This window comes from Panthera tigris, chromosome A1, assembly GCF_018350195.1.
Source record: "Panthera tigris isolate Pti1 chromosome A1, P.tigris_Pti1_mat1.1, whole genome shotgun sequence".
Taxonomy (NCBI): Eukaryota; Metazoa; Chordata; class Mammalia; order Carnivora; family Felidae; genus Panthera; species Panthera tigris.
Window position 1 is genome coordinate 79,573,708 of NC_056660.1, and position 17,599 is coordinate 79,591,306.

Genomic DNA, 17,599 nt, shown 5'->3' on the forward strand with positions numbered 1-17,599 from the left:
GTAACTTTTCCCCCCAAAAGAGAATTATATAGAGAAAAATAACAACAACAACAACCACACACCAAAAACCAGAATATCCATCACACTGGAGGGGCAAGAAAACCCCAAAGAGGAGGGTCAGGAGATAACACGAGGTTGTACGATGAGCCACTACTGGGCTCTCTGTTCCAAAACTTGAAGTGGCCAAGATTCCCTGACAGGTGAGTGGATAAACCGTGTTGTATCCAGACAGTGGAATATTACTCGACACTAAAAAGAAATGAGCTATCAAGCCATGAAGAGACGTGGAAGGTAGTTGAGTCCCCTGTCCCCAAGGACAGTTGAGTCCCCTTGCCCACGTCCTGGTGGGGCCTAGTGGCTTAAATACACATTTTCATTTAAATGTGTATTGAGTGAAAAAAGCAAGTCTGAAAAAGGTCACAGACTGTATGATTTCAACTTTATGGCATTCTAGAGAAGGCTGAACTATGCAGGTGATAAAAGATCCTTGGTTGCCAGGGGTCAGGAGGGATAGAAGACGGACAGGTGGAGCACGGGGAGGGGTCTGAGGGCAGGGAGGTGGCCCCGTGTGATACCACATTGGTGGATACGTGTCATTACACATTTGCCCAATTCCAAAGAATGTACAACACCAGGAGTGAACCCTGATGTAAACCATGGGCTCTGGGTGATGATGTGTAACACAGGTCCACTATGACAAACGTCCTATTCTGGTGGGTGACACTGATAATGGGGAAGGCTGTGCACGAGTAGGGGCAGGGGAATGTGGGAAATCTCTGTTCCTTCCCCTCGGTTTTGCTGTGAGTCTATAAGTGCCCCCCAAAATAAAGTCTATCAAAACACAAAAGCGTTGCTGATGCTAGAACATGTGTCTCAGAGGCTCGTCCTCTGACTCCAGGGGGCACACCGCATATGAACATGTGTGGCCAGTCCAGCGGTCCTCGGTTCTGGCCTTTCAGAAGGGGAGCAGGATACTACTAAGAGTAACAGACACCATTTCTGAGGAGTCAAATAATACTGTCAGTAATTAAATTTAAATGGCATTGTTTATAGAGCAGAGGATAATGCCTGAAGACAGAAATGACTTGGACAATTTGTCTTTTGAGATGTTGCTTGTTTTTATTTGGTTCTTTTAAATAGTATCCTTTTAAAATTATTATTTTTTTTTTTTTTAGTTTATTTATTTTGAGAGAGAGAGCAGGGGAGGGGCTGAGAGAGAGCAGGAGAGAGAGACTCCCAAGAAGCCTCCGTGCCATCGGCACAGAGCCCAGCGCGGGGCTCGATCCCACGAACCGTGAGATCATGACCTGAGCCAAAATCAAGAGTCGGATGCTTAAGCAACTGAGCCACCCAGGTGCCCCTAAAATTATTTTAAATTTACTTCTCTATACACATTTCTTCTCCACAAAAATAGCTTCATTCTAACAGTCACTGGAATAGAAGGGACTGCAGGAAGAGATTAAAATCCCCTAGGAACGTACTATATGGTAAAATACCTACGGGGATGTAACGTATGGCCAAGTACATGTGGAACTGAACATACCAGCAAGGCAGAGGAGAGTGGGGAGATGGGACACCGTGAACGTGTGCTCTCTGGGGAAGGGCTGGGGGAGACTCACGACTTGCCGTGTGAACCTCATACTCCACAAATTTCCTCTCTTAGAAAAGAGGGACTTAAATGCACAGCACGGCTGGGATGGACGGTCTGGCGCCATCACCATGGCCGAGCACAGGGGAGGGGGAAGCTGAGTACAGGGGAGGGGGAGGCTGAGCACAGGGGAGGGGGGTGTCCACCCACCTGGCTCTGCGGCGGGACTGGGGACCGCACCCACGAGCTTGCCGTACCTGTCTCCTCTTGACCGCAGATCAAAGTAGACGTTGCCTGTTTTACAAAGGTAATTAGAAACTCATCATTTCTCAAGTCTTAAGTATCAGCATCTACACGGGCTTGGGAGCTGACTGGTAATTAGGACTCAAACTCAGAATCTGGCATCTGGCCTTCACGTGGCCCCTTTGTTCTGTCTCTAACTCAGAATTCATGCCACCACCACTATTTCGTAAAAGCACGCATTTGCACACATCACGAACATCCAGAGTGGGTGTGAAAACCCAAGTGTAAGATCTACGTCAAACGAGATGGTTCTTTTTCACGAGAGGGGAAAAAGAGTGTTACTGCAGCCTGCGTTCAGCTCTGGGCTCTGCGGCTACAAAAAACCCGTCTTGACCCAGATATGTCTACGACCATCTCTTCACTTGGAGCCCAAACACCTCCACACTTGAGCACCCTGATGGATGAGGGGGAAGCGGGTGCTGGAGCACCACCCTTCCCCCCCCCCCCCCAGGAAGGAGCCCCGTGCTCAGTGGCCAGGACTGTGACATCAGATCTCTATCCTGACTGGGGGTGGGGGTGGGGCGGGGAAGGACTTGATACAAGGGCCCTGGGTGGCTGGGCGCTGCCCCGGCCTGTCCTCTTCTCCCAGAGCTCATATCAGAGCCCAAGCTACGCCGGGGGTAAGTAGGGACACTGGGAGCTGCTGTCCACCACGTCAGAACGTCAACACGCTCTCAAAAAGGAGACAATTCTCCTCACCTTTGCTCATGTTACCGATTTGCTGAACTGTTTCCTCAAAGAGTTCAAAATTCAAATTACAACCGAGATTTTACGGAACTGTTGAAAAGTTCAAATTAATGGAGTTTGAGTTAACATCAATTTACTTTGACTTCATTACATTTACGCTGTCTATTATTAAAAACTGACAATAAAGCACAGTAATAAAATGATAAAGCGCGTTCGGATGAGCGCCTCTGCCCCTCGTGAGGGTTGCCCTCCAGGTGGTGCGTCTCACTCCACGTCACAGGGCAGCCACAGGGAAACAATTCTTGTATTTTCTGGAGCAAACTCCAGTTCAGTCCCCTAAGCCCCTTAAAAACAAGTTCTTCTTGGAAACAAAATCTAAATAAGGTAAAGGAAAAACAAAACCAAAAACACATGCTCTTGTGTACGCAGAGGTTACCGAGAGAGGCAGCGCAAGGTCCGGGGACCTGGGGGACCCAGGGCCCCTCCATGGGTCTGTGTTCCCAGCAAGAACCCTGCAAGAAGGATGCTTCCGGCCAGTAAGTCCAGTGACCTGCAGAAGCTGTGTCCACCCTCAGGCCTTACAGTTTGTGACTTAACTTGTTATTTACTTGCAACAAACGTCACAATACCTGTTTCTCCCAGCCCCAGGCTGGGCATGCTGGTGGGTCATTCATTAACAGCACAAGGTTCCTGTGGCCCCAGAAATGACAAAAAGTGACAAAACACAAGGGCATGACCAGCAAGTTCAGGCAGCACGTGCCTGGCTACCAACCACACAGCACCGGCACCAGAACAGGGCCGAAGTCCGCTTTCCACCACGAGCGGTGAAGCAGCGTCCTGGGAGGGAGAAAGCTTTGGTTGAGGGGTCCAGGACAGGTGGCACTTGGATCAGGAAGGACCGGGGGGAGGGGGAGGGGGTGCAGCTGAGAGTGAAGGACATCCCAGAGGCAGAAATGCCAGGAGAAAAGTTCCGAGGACAGGAGACCTCGGCCAGAGGGACACACACACACACACACACACACACACACAGCCAGAGGAAGGGGCCCCCCCAAACAGCTGACCAGTGGTAACACACACAGAAGGCACAGCCCCAGACAGTGGGCGGCCAGCAGGGGACCAGGCTGGGAGAGGCAGGGACAAATGGAGGGCGTGAATATGTGGAGGACAGGATGCGGTAGGGACTGTCCGGCACCTCGGTCGGATAATGACCCCGGTTATGCGGGGTGCTCTCTTACTCAGAGGTGCACGTGGGAGGGTCAGGATGTCCACAGCCCGATTTCGCTGGCCCCTCAAACATACACCCGCACACAGAGAAAAATGTCAGAGGGCTAGTCTTTAACAAAATGTGCAACTTTAAGGGTACGGCTTTCGTCCCCAGCTTTTTGTCATGGAAAATTGCAACCACGCTAAAAGAAGGGCTCGAAAGAACACCTGTACGCCTGCCACCTGGCCGCGGTAACTGCTTTATCTAGGTGAGCTCTCCAGATGTTCAGGTCTTCCTGTGACCACGGAAAATACTTTTAAAAAGAACGGATTCAACAGCTTCGCCAAGAGGTACAATAACCATAAGAAAATCTCACGTTTCACACAGGAATCACCTCAAGAAAGACAGTAAACCATCCGGCTTACTCCAGGAAGTCGTTCACACGTGTCCAGTTCCTCCAAACCCTACAGGCGTTTCCCCAATGATCAGTTCAAGCAGCATAACCCTACCTTGTGCTGTCGAATAAGCATGCCCGTTAGCAATTATTCCTTCAATGAAAGAAATGATGTGAGGAATATTTTCAGTTACCCTCAAGTACACCGTCGGGGGGAGAACCTGATGGAAGGCAAAGGAGAAGTGACTTTTGGCGGGTGAAAAGTGGAGGTCCACCGTGCTGGCTTCCACCGCTCATGGCATCCCCTTGTGGTGAGAGGACTCAACAACACGCTTTACCTTCAAGGCTGCCATGTCTTGTTTAAAATTCTCTTCGTAAAGATTGGCCAGAGAAGCAGGTGACACATTCATCTGCAGAGAGACAGGCGAGCTGGTCAGCAGGTGGAGCCCCACGCGGCTGGCCTCAGTTCACCATGGCCGGCTCACACAGGGGCTCTCAGTGTCAGGTCTCCAAGTCCTTGTAGTCACTTAGCTAGTCACGAAGGCTCATTACAGACCCCGTGTTCTGGTTAGAGAGAAAAAAGGAATAAACAATGTGACGATTTCTGTTACGTAATTCAAACCCAAAAACACACACAAAAGCCTCCACTTTTCTAGGGCAAGGGCAAGGGCAAGGGCAAGCTACTTCAATCTATTCTACATAATAAGCAGAAACTTGGGTTCCTATCTTATCCCTTACCCCTCAGGGGGCAAAAGAAAACAAGTCAAAAATACATGAAAGAGGAACTCGGGGAAGTATTTTGAAAGTAACACAGCACCTGAACACAGGGCAGTGGGCGGGCAGTGTTCCACCCAAGGGCGGGTGGGCAGGCCGGCCCCAGAGACAGACGTGGAATTCTGCGCTTGGGGCATATGGGGACGCGCACCTGCAGCCCCAGCTTCTCAGAGGGCGCTGGCGTACAAAACCAGGCTCCCAAAGTATTTTTTACTTTTCAGCATCAGCAGAAAAAAACACTCAGAGACCAAAAGCAGGACACGGCACCGGACACTGTTGGGCATGTGAAGGCAGCGGGAGCCGCTCCCTCCCTCAACTGGCCTCCGCAGCCCCGGCTCCTCCCCAGCCCCTGGCCCCCAGGTCAGGGCTCCGTTTCCCGCTTCCCGGACAGTAAGAAACTTTCCCAAGTGAGATGCCCCCTCCAACCCCATCACTCTGCAGCCATGGTCTTCCCTGCCCAGGGCCCCAGACAGATAATCATCCTAGAAATTTTCACCAACAGACAGGTACTGAATAAATAAACCTGGCGAACAAAGGGGCGGTTCAGCTGTGTGGCCGTAGGGAAGGCAATGAACCCCTGTGCCTCAGGCTTTCTTTGCAACACAGAGATGACCCCCAAGTTTGCCACGAGGATTCGGTGCGGCTGTGAAGACAATGGTGTGAATGGACGATGCTGGTTAACACCTCTGTTGAAGACACGACACCCAGCACCCCCCCACACATATCTGCAACTCCCTCCTGAAATGTACCGCCCTGCCTTGAACCTGCGGCCTGCACACGATACCACCACCACCCGGACCTGTCCCCTGACTGCCTCCCATCACACACCCACACTCAGAGCCCCTCCCCAGGCCCCTCGTCACGCTGTCTTCTGCTGGGACACACGTCACATCACACACATGCAGGTTCATTTCTGAGCTACGGCCCTGGACTTGAGACAGCCGGGCAGAGGGCACATGCACATACCCTTGCTGGCTACTGTCCACAGTCCCCATGGAGGGTGCGTCAGTGTCTGCGGGGCCAGCCCCAACCGCGCAGGGGACTCACCTCTGGACGCTGTCAACATGACAGCTAACGGATGCTTTCTCGTAACTGTAACATGTATTTCCCTCCTCTGAGGGGGCGTGAACATCTCACGTGTTTAGGAAACATTCACAGGGAACGTATGGCCACCATACCAGTTTCTCTTCTTACCGATTTGTAGGAAGTATTTTTACATGAAAGAAATTAGCCTTTTATCTCTGAGGTGAATTTCAATTATTTTCACAGTCTTTCAACACTATGGTTATCTTAGGTCATGTAGAAAAAATTTTTATATTTAGCAATCCTTTATATTTCTCAATCTTTGGGGCGCCTGGGTGGCTCAGTCGGTTGAGCGTCCGACTTTGGCTCAGGTCATGATCTCGCAGTTCATGAGTTTGAGCCCCGCATCGGGCTCTGAGCTGTCAGCACAGAGCCTGGAGCCTGCTTCGGATTCTGTGTCTCCCCCTCTCTGCCCCTTTCCCGCTCATGCTCTGTCTCTCTCTCTCAAAAAATGAATAAACGTTAAAAAAAATTATATTTCTCAATCTTTTCCCACAAATGGCTCCTGGGTTTGGAAACAAATTTAGGGAAGCCTTCCCCAATAAGAGGCTATAAAAACTGCCCCAAAGTTCCTTTAGTAATTTGGAGTTCCATTTCTTTTATATTAAGTCTCCAATCTGCCCTAGATTTGGTTGAGGCACACATTCAACTGGGGTTTATTTTTCTCCCAGATGCTTACCTAACAGTCAACATTTTCTACTGGATAATTCCTCTCTTCCCCACTGATGTGAAGTGCCATCGTTACCATAAAACAAATTTCCATTATTTAATGTGTCTACGTCCAACTTTCTAACGTGTCCTGTTATCTGCTCATTGTATCTGTACAACGACCTTTAATTCCTACAACCTTGAGAGCGACAAAAAGCAGACTGGTGAATGCTCGGGGGCAGGGTGGCACGGAGGGAGGATGGCCAGGGGCAGAGGAGACTTTTAGGGTGATGGATGGATGGAGACATGCGTCTGCACATGGGAGACGGGCTCACAGGTGCACACGTCACCGTGCTGTGGGCCTCGTGTGCACTAAATGCAATTGATTGTAGGTCTGTTTGACCTCAAAACTGTGCCAGAAAAGGGAAAGATTATGAAAACAAAAAATTTTCCATAGCTTTAAAAGTATGTTTTAATATCGGGTCAGACTACTCCCTCCTTAATACTCTTCTTTTACAGAACTTTCCTGCTACTATTGCTTTTGTGCCGTCCCATGTGAACTTTAGAATCCGGGTCTCTAGTTCAGAAGAAGGGGAATAGTAAGAACACATGCACACGCACACACATGCACACACATGCATGGCTGCAGACACACGCACACGCACAGACGTGCATGGCTACACACATGCATGCACGCAGCTGCACACACACGCACACGGCTGCACACATGAATGCACGCAGCTGCACACACCCGCGCACAGCAGCACATGCACGCACACACACAGCCACTCACACACGGCCGCACATATACGTTCAAGGCTGCACACACATGCACGTGTGCGCACAGCAGCACACACACACAGCTGCACACACATGCACACGCACACATGCGCACGGCTGCACACATGCACACTCACGCACACGGCCACACACACACTCCTGTAACGACCTAGCAAGTACCATACTGCAAACACGCAACCCCTCTTCCGCCTGTGGCTTCTCCAGCTCACACGCACGAGCCCAGAGGGCATGGTTCAGAAATGCTGAGTGACAGTGAATTGTAAGGGGAATATCAATCCATTGCCGGCTTTGCAGGGAGGAGCGGAATCATATTCTAAAAGTAAAGTTTTTACATTTGATTTTTAGGCAGCTGGTCATCCCACTACCATCGGGCTGGCACTGCTCCCCACTCCCCACCCCCCCAGCAAACCGTAGGACGCAGGTGCCCAAACGGCATCTTAGTCCTGTGATTTCAGATTCCTGTCCAGCTCGCCCTGACCATCATAAACCATTTCAAGCTGGTTCTCCCCCTGGCAAGAGTCCCACTGCTCGGGCCTTGGCACTCACGCTGAGCGTCCAGCCTTCCTCCCAGAAAGAAGAGCAACAGGGGCCGGTGTTCTTGAAGCACAGAAAGAATACCTTTGGCTCAAATCTCTATGCCACACTCATTACAAGTTTTCTTACAAACGGTGACTATGCAGATGTACCATATTCCTCTGGAAACCCTCACCCCAGAAACCTGTCTGTGGTTTTTATCCCCGACAAACTGTAACACTGAGCCAAAAATTAAAGTCAAGGGAGTGATTCAGAAAAGCATAATGTTATAATTTAAAATATTTTAAAAGTGCCGGAGCAGATGGCATGAAGAATACCGCCATCACTTAAAAAGGTTGCACTGGATCAAAGACGGCCTTTTTCGCGAGATGCTAAAAAACAAATAGATGTTTTCATAACCATGTTTCAGATACGCGCTTTATCATCCTACAGATATATCTTGAAGAGATCTACCCAGTGCCACATTAGCATCATATGACAGGACAAGTATGGAAATTCTCAGGGGTCAAAAATTAAGCGCTCTCTGCATACAGAATCTTTCAGCCAATTCTACCAGCCTGTTCATAGTGTAAGTAGGAGATGATTTTTTTGTTGTTGTTTTTGGTTTATTTTGAGACAGAGAGAGTGAGCACACGCAGGAGAGGAGCAGAGACAGAAGGAGGGGGGGGAGGGGGGAAGGAAGGAAGGGAGGGAGGGAGGGAGGGAGCGAGAGAGCGAGAGAGCGAGAGAGCGAGAGAGAGAGAGAGAGAGAGAGAGAGAGAATGAATCCCAAGCAGGCTCTGCATGGTCAGCACGGAGCCTGACATGGGGCTTGATCCCACGAACCATGAGATCATGACTTGAGCTGAGATCAAGAGTCAGACACTTAACCAAATGAGGCATGCCTGTGCCCTTAAGTATAACATAATTCTTTGACATGCGCTGCCTCCTCATGGTATCTGTGAAATCCTCTAACTTCCCTCTAGCTGCGTTTACCCCTGCTGCCGCCCCTCCTGGGACATGTGTCCCGTCACCCACTTGGCTAACCAACCCCCACCCCTTCCCCCGGGGCCCTCCAGAGCCTGACCGTCTCCACCCAGGCCTTTCAGGTCGAGGTCTCCACCCCCGATTTTGCAGATTCACAGCAGAGCCCGATTCATCAAGTTCAGGGACCCATTTGGGCTGTCAGGTGCCCACTGAGGGTAAGGATGGAGGAAACACTCACGGCGTCACCTTCCTCCTTAACCAACCTGCATTTCCAAATGCCTCGTGCTGCCATGTTCCTTCCAAGTACGTGCTCACGACGTCAGAGACCACGGATTTCTGGGTGCCGTCTCCATTCTGAACACAGGCCTTCCTGCTCAGCCCCTGTGGGGTCAGCCTTCCCAGCGCCTGCCCAGGCCAGCCTCCGCTCCTAGCACATTCCAGACAACAGCACAGCTCCCTGCCCCCCGCCCCTCCCCAGGCCAGCTCGTTTGCTCAAAAGCTTCACTCTAGGATCAGAAGGCTGTGCCCCCAGCGAGGTGGCTGAGCACGCACTCAAGTCACACAGTCCTGGGGAAGCCACTCCAAGCCCCTCCTCCTGTGGGGTCGGCCAGCTGTCGCAGAGCGGTACCTCCCCGGGACCCCTCGCCCCTGCCTTCCCTGCTGTCCTCTCACGTCTGCCCCTCACTGCAGCTCCCGACGAAGGGACGGCTCCCCACGTCTGCACGGCCTTGGCTGGAGCGGGGGGACACCTGACCCCAGCGGCAGAGACAGAATGGAAGCCACCAGGGCACCAGGGACGGTGACCCAGGCCGGCCTGCCTGCTCTCCGCTCCCAGCCTGCGGTATCTTCTTTCTGTCACCGAACGTGCAGCCGGTGTCCCGGGACTCAACCCTGTTCTGACACTAACTGCGGGTCAGCCGGCTAACCTCCTCCAGGGAGTCATTTCTGAATTCCGGGGCGGTTTGATGGATTTCCTTGTGGTCCCCCATCCTGGCTAGAAGATGAGCCATGTGACACACGAGCATCCCTCTGTGGGATCGTCCGCCTCATGGGGGACACAAGCTCCGTGCGGCCAGGAAGCGTCTCCCTCACCTTCGTGGGCACAAAGCCAGGCGGAGGTCTGACCCCTGGTGGCTTGATACACCCTCGGGGACAGTTCTGGAAATGGAGATTGAGTCTACCTTAGGGGAACACGGCACACCGGCTAAGCTGCCCACTGGCCAACCCAGCTGTGCCGAGGGACTCGAGGAAACACATTTAAAGCCGGAGCCCATGTTCAGTGCCGCTGGTAAACGCTCTGAGTGGCCCAACTCTTAGAAGAAAAGCCTTATCAAAGAACCCACTCCTCCTTCAACCAGAAATTCCACTTTGGGAAAAGTATTTAGTGAAACAAGACATTATGGAAAAAAGACATTCACAGCAGCCCTATCTTTAACAGCTATAAACGACGCAGCCCAGACGGGGAGCTGCTGCATAGCCCCCTGCATGGAATGCTGTCGAGTTGTTAAAAAGGCAAATTGGGGGGCGCCCAGCTGGCTCAGTCAGAGGAGCGTGCGACTCTTAATCTCAGGGTCGTGACATCGAGCCCATGTCAGGTGTAGAGATTTCTTAAGTAAATAAAAGTTACAAAAAAAAAAAAAAAAAAGGCAAGTTGTGAGAAACAGGGAGATGTGGTTTCTAGAAAATAAGTTTGACTATGGAAGCACTTAAGAGTCCAAAACTAAGAACGGTAAATAAATTATGATATGTCCATGTGATGGAATGTTACGAGGCTATTTAAAAATGCTCGAGAATATTTAAGAACGTGAAGAAAATTCTCAAAATACACTAAGTGGAGGAAGCAGACTATAAAACATTATAAACTGGTTTCCTAAAGAAAAAAAATAGCACATACAGTGTTCAGTACATACATACATCTTCTAAAATAACAGGAATGTCACATGCTCTGTGTAGGTTTTTGCACAGATTGGACCGTTTAACAATCCTTTACAGATCTTTAGAGATAATTGTCAAAGTTGCTAATTATGACAAGCAGAAGAGACAAACCTTTGAAAGTTGACTTTTAAAAATTTAACTATAATATTTAACTTCAACCCCTCAGTTAAAACTTCCCCCCAAAAAACTTCCCCTAAATACCGTATGAGTTGTAAGTGCCCCGTTCGCTTCACACATAACAGGTGGGAAAATTCAGCCTCCCATGAGCTCAGTTTCTCTAGCCCAAAGTGGCCCTTGACTTCACTCTGCGCAGGAGGCTGGGGGGCCGAGGGGCCAGAAAAGGATGAGGTTCAAGCAGGAGACCGGGACAGAGCGAGACTCGGCATCAAAGGCTTTGGCGACCAGAATCGAACAGGCCTCTTTTACCGGGACAGGGATTCCTCTGAGAACCTGTCAGCACAACCTCGCTGGGTCACACACGGACAGTGAGACATAAAATACACGTGTGCAACAGCCACGGCACTGCCACGCAGGGATCAGAACACTCACACGATCAACATGGTCGTCGTCGACACTTACCTCACCGGCTCTTTTGATGATTTTATCATCCACGTCCGTGATTCCCATCACCATGATGATGTTGCATCCGAAAACCCTTGTGAGGATCCTTCGAATGATATCAAATCTAACATATGAGCTGCAAGGAGATAAGTATTAGGGCGTCTTTAATGCAGAAAATCACCGCCGTGACCTTTAAAACGGAGCGCCTTACATTTTAACAGGCTGCCACAGAGCAGTCGGGTGTGTGACAGAACAGACAGCTCACGTGCAGCTAGGAGAAGGGCCCACGCGGGTCCTCGCGAGAAACTAACAAAGGCATCCCCTCAATGTCAGGTGTGGTATTAGCACTCTTAACGTTGGAGCTGGTAAGTGCGCTTACATCCATTGGATTGTATAAAAATTCACCGCTGATACAATGACACTAGGTGCTTAAAATACAGAGAGCTGTTACCATCCCAGTTCGTGTTCTAGAGTAACTGTAATGTTTCGCTAGGGCAGAACAGCAGTAACAACAAATTGAGGCAAGTACAATGAAAGCTGTACAGTGTCACTCCTAAAGAACGTGTAAAACTATCATAGAATATTAACACATCGGCTTATCCGTGGGCTACACTGGGGCAACTCAAACTTATAAAACCAGAAGGGTTCAAGAGCCACTTAAAATGTCAAGAATCTGGAGGTGTCCGGTGGCTCAGTCAGTTGAATGTCCAACTCTTGATTTGGGCTCAGGTCATGATGTCCCATTTTGGGAGTTCGAGCCCTGCGTCAGGCTCTGTGCTGACAGCATGGAGCCTGCTTGGGATTCTCTCTCTCTCCCCCTCTCTCTGCTCCTCCCTAGCTTGCGCTCGCGCTCTCTCTCTCTCAAAAAAATATATAAACATAAAAAAAAATTGTAAATGTCAAGAGTCTGGCTTCACACTCTGGAAAACAGTGTGGAGTTTCCTCAAAAAAATGAAAATAGAACTACCTTACGACCCAGCAATTGCACTACTAGGTATTTACCCAAGGGTTACAGGAGTCCTGTTTTGAAGGGACACGTGCACCCCCATGTTTATAGCAGCACTATCAACAATAGCCAAAGTATGGAAAGAGCCCAAACGTCCATCGATGGATGAATGGATAAAGAAGATGTGGTATATATAGATACAATGGAGTATTACTCGGCAATCAAAATGAATGGAAATCTTGCCATTTGCAACTACATGGATGGAACTGGATGGCATTATGATAAGTGAAATTGGTCAAAGACAATATCATATGACTTCACTCACATGTGGAATTTAAGATATAAAACAGATGAACACGGGGAAAGGGAAGGAAAAATAAGATAAAGACAGGGAGGGGGACAAAACATAAGAAACTCTTAAATTCACAGGCGCCTGGGTGGCTCAGTCAGTTGAACGTCTGACTTTGGGTCAGGTCACGATCTCATGGATTGTGGGTTTCAGCCCCGTGTCGGGCTCTGTGCTGACAGCTCAGAGCCTGGAGCCTGCTTTGGATTCTGTGTCTCCCTCTCTCTCTCTGCCCCTCCCCCCAGCTCACACTCAGTCTCTCTCTCAAAAATAAACATTAAAAAAATAAAGAGAGAGAGAGAGACACTTAAATACAGAGAACAAACTGAGGGTTGCTGGAGGGGAGGTGGGTAGGGGGACGGGCTAAATGGGTAAGGGGCATTCAGGAAGACACTTGCTGGGATGAGCACTGGGTGTTATAAGTAGGGGATGAATTGCTGGAATCTACTTCTGAAATCATTATTGCACTAAACGCCAACTAACTTGGATATAAATTGCAAAAAGAATCTGGCTTCTCATAAAAGCAACCTTAAAGCTCAAGGTCAGGTAGTCTCACGCTCATCTGTCATCCGCACAACCTCTCTAAGTTCCGAACATCCTTTTCCCTCGAAGACGAGCCCTGTTATCACACCCCTTCGGCTTGCCACACCCCCACTCCCCGAACGCAGCTTGGGTGACAAAGCGATGTCAGAAACTCCTTGCCAAGATATTTAATCATTTGAAGGCTTGAACTGCTTACTCAGAAACTGGGCAAAATCCCACCACCCCATGGGGTTGCTGGACATGATCCTGAGGCCTGTGCAGCACGAGTTCCTACAGGCGTCACCATGCCCTTCCTGCGACTTGAGCAGGGAAAGACCCTACAAGCAGTGAGATTTCAGAGAAAAAGTAAGAAGCACAAAGTAAAAAGAGTCACATGCTTGGCCCTGAGGAGTTTAAGGGCTTCATGGCACTGAGGCCACAGGTGCATGACTCCCCCAGGGGCCACTCCATGTCCACGATGTCAGCCCCTTCCCGGCATGTCCCCATCTGTAGCTGGGGGATCACAGCACCATCATCCGGTGCCATTAGGGTGTTACAGTGGCTGGTGTTTGCAGAGCATTTAGAGCAGAGCCTGGCACACAGCAAGAGCAGGTGTTGTGTCTGTTAACTACATGTCTTTCTTTCTTTTTCTTTTTTAAGTAAGCTCTACGCCCAAGGTGGGGCTTGAACTCACAACCCTGAGATCGAGTCGCACACACTACTGACTGAGCCAGCCAGGTGCCCGGTACACGTCTTTTTCAGTAGAGGCCAGTGTGGCTACCTGGGGAGGAAGGTGGGGAGACGTGAGCCTGGACGGTAAGTCGGGACAGGCTTATAGAACTGCAGAGACGACCTCAGGACTTCGAACTTTACCTTAGGGGCAGTGGAGCCAGGCCTGCCCCTCCCTGCCCATACGACCTCATATCTTCAGAATCTTGTAGTTCTTAGATTTTCCACCCCCAGGGACATCCTGAAGGACTCCTGAAGAATGGGTTCTGTCTCCCAGCCCAGCCTTCCCTAGCGGTTATCCTTGAGGGGATTCGGGGGGCGGGGCGCGAGACTGACGAATGGGGCGCTGGGGAGGCTTCTAGGCTGTCGGTAACATGTCTCCCTCTAAGAGCCATGAACACTTCATTCTGCTGTACGCTTAACATTTGTACTCTTTTCTGTATTTGTAAGGGCAAGTACAAATTATAATCAAGAGGCTTGGTTCTCCTAGCTGAAAATAAGGAAACAGGCTCTCCCCCACCGCCCCTTTCTTTCAGAAATTCCTCAGTCCTACTAAAATGGATGTAAGGAGCACCTGGGTGGGTCGGTTGGTCGAGCATCTGACTCTTCATTTGGGTTCAGGTCATGATCCCAAGGTGGTGGGATTGAGCCCGCGCCAGGGTCTGCGCTGAGTGTGGAGACTGCTTAAGATTCTGTCCCTCCCTCTGCCCACTCCCAGGCACACATGTGTGCTCTAAAATTAAAAAAAAAAAAAAAAAAAAAAAAGTTTGTTTTAATTTTTATGAAATGTTTTCTGTAGATGGCTTTAATGGCTAAGGAAGCCTCTGTTGAGTCCCATGACCAGAAAACTCTCAAGGACCCAAGAGCCACCTTTTTTTTTTTTTTTTAAAGTTTCAGATATTATTTTTTTTAAATGTTTCCTTTTTTTTGAGAAAGCATGCATGAGCAGGGGAGGGGCAGAGAGAGGAGCAGAAGATCTGAAATGGGCTCCATGCTGACAGCAGTGAGCCTGATGTGGGGCTCGAACTCACAAACTGCAAGATCTTGACCTGAGCCAAAGTCGGACGCTTAACTGACTGAACCACCCAGGCGCTCTGAGTTTCAGGTATTTATTAATCAGTGTAAACCCCAACACGACACACTAACGCGATCTCGTGCATGCAGAGGGGAAAGGTCTCCTGGGCAAGTGGAAAATTGTGCGGATGGCTTCTAGAAGACCTTCAGTCTAAGCAGCTCTATAGTGAAACATTTCCTTTCTTCAGTTTGCGGCATCAAAGCTCAGTAAACAGAACTTGTATTGATCACTGGGACCCCGTTTGTTTGCTAACATCCATCAGAACTAAGAGCCACTCTTCTGAAATAAAGTCATCAAGGAAGGAAGAGGGACGGGCCGGACGTGTCATCTGACTGCACGTCACAAACCCCACCTGATCTCACAAGTGTCACCCACCTGGCTCTATGAGAGTTCTGTCTTTGCAATCCTGTTAGCGGGCTGCCTGTGACCATGTCCCGTTCTGATTTAATGTTACTCAACAATAAACTTTGCTTTCTCTTCTGCCTTTGTGGAGAGGTTTTTCCAGGTTGGGAAGAGTTCTTGTTTTTTAATACTTCCCCAACATATTTCATACTTCAATAAAGAGGTCAAGATATGCTTTTTACAAGTAACGCTAAGTTAGCCCACAGTGAAGGAAGAAAGGATTCCCACACTACTGATGTTAACAAAACACAAAAAATGCTCCAAACTTCCTGGGTGATACATGATTTTGTAAGAAGTGTAATGAGCACAGGTAGCTTTTCACTTTTAGTCTAGGTCTGAAACAACAAGTTTAAAACACGAATGAGAGAACATAGAGAGTATTCGGAAAAGTGCAATTCTGACAAAGGTAGGCAGGAGTGCAGCTGCTGGTTAGCAGGTTGAGAAAGCGAGTACCTGGGAGATCAGAGACACCAGGCTCCAGGCTTCCTGAATGTGTGACCTCGGGGAAGTTCCTCACCCTAACTGTGAAGTCCCCACCACGCATCACACTTCAGGCACTCTGCAAGCAGCACTGTATGGGCGTTATTTCAAAAAATTGTGCAGGTTGAAAAAAGATGGATACAATTATCGTCCCGGTCACAAAGATAAAGAAAGCAGGACTCAAGGTAATAAAGTGGCTTGTCCAAAGTTGGAAAGAAGTTAGTGGGGCCAGAAATAACTCACCAGCTGAGTCCTAACCCCTGGAATGGCCTCATCGCATTAAACATCTAATTCCAAAACAGGTCATTTATCACCGCTCTTCATTGCCTCCCTCAGTTTCCTCACCTGTGAAATGGGCATGAGTGCTTAGAACTACTACAAGAACGAAATGAGAGACTGTTAACAGGTGTGCTTCCCACAGCACCAGGACTATATTCGGTATTAAGCTGCCACTTGAGAAATGGAAAAAACCTGCAAAAGACTCTTTCTTTACAAAATGAATGGTCGCTTGAAGCGTGAAAAATCAAACTGGGGTCACTCACCAAGCATGGCCAAGGTGTGCATGATCATAGACAGTTGGTCCACAGCTATACCTAGGAACACAGTTACAATCCATCACGTGAATCATACTTGCAAGAAAGGACACCACATTCTCAGGGTATCATAGAACCACGTTTGGGGGATTCCCAGCCCAAGCCTGTCAAGTACCCGTGACTACAGCACAGTATCTCCAATTGTGCCGCCACGCACTTGTCACTTACTGAATGCTTTCCACCTGAGAACCTTCCGACGCACAGTCCTTCCCGCCCCTGGTCCCCAGCACCCCGGTTCCCCAGGTCCCCGGCGGCTACCAGGAGGCGGCGTCCGCGCTGCCCACGATCAAGGGGTCCTTCCTCCGGGTAAGGCTGTTGTACACCTTGACGCCCGTGTCGTGGCCCGCCGGCTGCAGCCAGCCCTGCCCGCGCGTCCCCGACGCCGCCCGCTCCGGACCGGGCCAGGCCCCCAGGCCCAGCGCCGCCCGCAGAAGCTGGGGCCCCACGCCCGCCCCGCACGCTCGCAGCATGGCCTGCAGGCGCGCGGCTCGGAGCCTGGGGACCTGCGGCCGCGGGACAGGCTCGCCACGCCCACTCCGGGAGGGACTCGCACTGGGCTCGCCCACCCGGAAGAGGGCCTCCAGATCCCGCCTACCCCGGAAAAGGCTTTCCGTGACCTGTCCAACCCAGAACGGCGGACGCCCAGGCCCCGCCCAACCCGGAAAAGGATCTGACCACGCCACGCCCATCCCGGAAGGGATCGCAGCCCTGCCCGCCCATTCCGGAAGATAACCTGCCTCGGCCTTGTCAACCCCCGAAGAAGGGGTCGGGAAGTGGCCGCGGCGCCTCCCACAGGCCTGTGGCGCCTGCTGCGGCGCTGGGGGCGGGGCGCGGCGCGGGCGCGGGAGGAGGTAGGAAGAGGCGCTCCTTCGCGTCCGGAGGAGGGGGCCCTTCTTCTCCCTGGAGCCCGTCGTGCGGGCTGTGCGCTGACGAATTAGGGCCGGTGCCCACCTCCCGCCCGTGCCGGAGTTCACCGTGCGGGCACACGCCTCCGGCTTCTCGCCTGTTCAGGAAGCACGTCTCACCCC

The 17,599-nt window shown here is 50.5% G+C and overlaps 1 protein-coding gene across 1 annotated transcript in view; it reads right to left on the reverse strand.

Moving 5' to 3' along the window:
• CARS2 (cysteinyl-tRNA synthetase 2, mitochondrial) overlaps positions 1-17,092 on the reverse strand; it is a 44,255-nt gene extending 27,163 nt beyond the window's left edge. Inside the window, exons 1-6 of the mRNA XM_042980152.1 lie at positions 16,830-17,092; positions 16,521-16,571; positions 11,497-11,614; positions 4,515-4,586; positions 4,292-4,397; positions 1,799-1,882 (exon numbers count right to left, since the gene is read on the reverse strand). Of these exons, the coding sequence (XP_042836086.1) occupies positions 1,799-1,882; positions 4,292-4,397; positions 4,515-4,586; positions 11,497-11,614; positions 16,521-16,571; positions 16,830-17,041 (643 nt within the window). The 5' untranslated portion in view covers positions 17,042-17,092. The remainder of the gene's footprint in view (positions 1-1,798; positions 1,883-4,291; positions 4,398-4,514; positions 4,587-11,496; positions 11,615-16,520; positions 16,572-16,829) is intronic.
• Between the last annotated feature and the right edge of the window lie 507 nt (positions 17,093-17,599).